Source organism: Monopterus albus, unplaced genomic scaffold (assembly GCF_001952655.1).
Source record: "Monopterus albus unplaced genomic scaffold, M_albus_1.0 scaffold6540.1, whole genome shotgun sequence".
NCBI classification, from domain to species: Eukaryota; Metazoa; Chordata; class Actinopteri; order Synbranchiformes; family Synbranchidae; genus Monopterus; species Monopterus albus.
In genome coordinates, this window is record NW_018134399.1 from 1 (window position 1) to 651 (window position 651).

Consider the following 651-nt stretch of genomic DNA (forward strand, 5'->3'; position numbering starts at 1 on the left):
AAAAAAAAAAAGAATCTTATTAGTGTGGGTATCGTATATGAATGTCAGTATGTGGTTTTCTGCAGGTGGTGGTTGCTACTGTAGCGTTTGGCATGGGCATTGATAAGCCTGACGTCAGGTTTGTCATCCATCACACCATCAGCAAGTCCATTGAGAACTATTACCAAGAGAGTGGACGTGCAGGTAGATGCATTTAATTTTTATCAGGATAGCACACAAGTGTATACAGCTCTGGTATTTTTGCAAATGTATCATTAAAATTTCTCTTTCTGTTTCTCCAGGTCGAGATGACTGTCCAGCAGACTGCATCGTCTACTTTGGCTTCTCTGATATCTTCAGGATCAGCACCATGGTGGTCATGGAGAATGTCGGTCAGCAGAAGCTGCTGCAGATGGTCGACTACTGCCAGAATGTTGAAAGGTAGCACGCACACACTGTTGGGGAGTCAAATACCTTTTTGAATACAATATTTACCTTGAATAGGAAACAGATCACAAACCTCTTAATTTGAAATATTCAGTCACATGGGCAGAAGCAGAGGCAAAATAAAGAGGGAGAGAAACTCACATGTGCACAGTGTGGTAGGAACATTTTAAGTACCACTATGTGCACGTGCTGTGTACGTGCTAAAAATACCACTGTTGTAGTGCT

At 41.8% G+C, this 651-nt stretch overlaps 1 protein-coding gene across 1 annotated transcript; it reads left to right on the top strand.

Annotated features, from left to right (window-relative positions):
* The first annotated feature begins 70 nt into the window (after positions 1–70).
* LOC109954333 (ATP-dependent DNA helicase Q1-like) lies at positions 71–442 on the top strand. Its single transcript, XM_020589698.1, has 2 exons — positions 71–183; positions 282–442. The coding sequence occupies exons 1-2, from the start codon at positions 93–95 to the stop codon at positions 422–424; spliced, it is 234 nt and encodes a 77-aa protein (XP_020445354.1). The 5' UTR covers positions 71–92; the 3' UTR covers positions 425–442.
* Positions 443–651: the final 209 nt, after the last annotated feature.

Bases quoted from the DNA above. Each gene is read 5' to 3' on its own strand.
- LOC109954333 (XM_020589698.1), top strand. From the start codon at position 93: ATGGGCATTGATAAGCCTGACGTCAGGTTTGTCATCCATCACACCATC. The intron at 184-281 runs GTAGATGCATTT...CTGTTTCTCCAG, and splicing joins CCAAGAGAGTGGACGTGCAG to GTCGAGATGACTGTCCAGCA.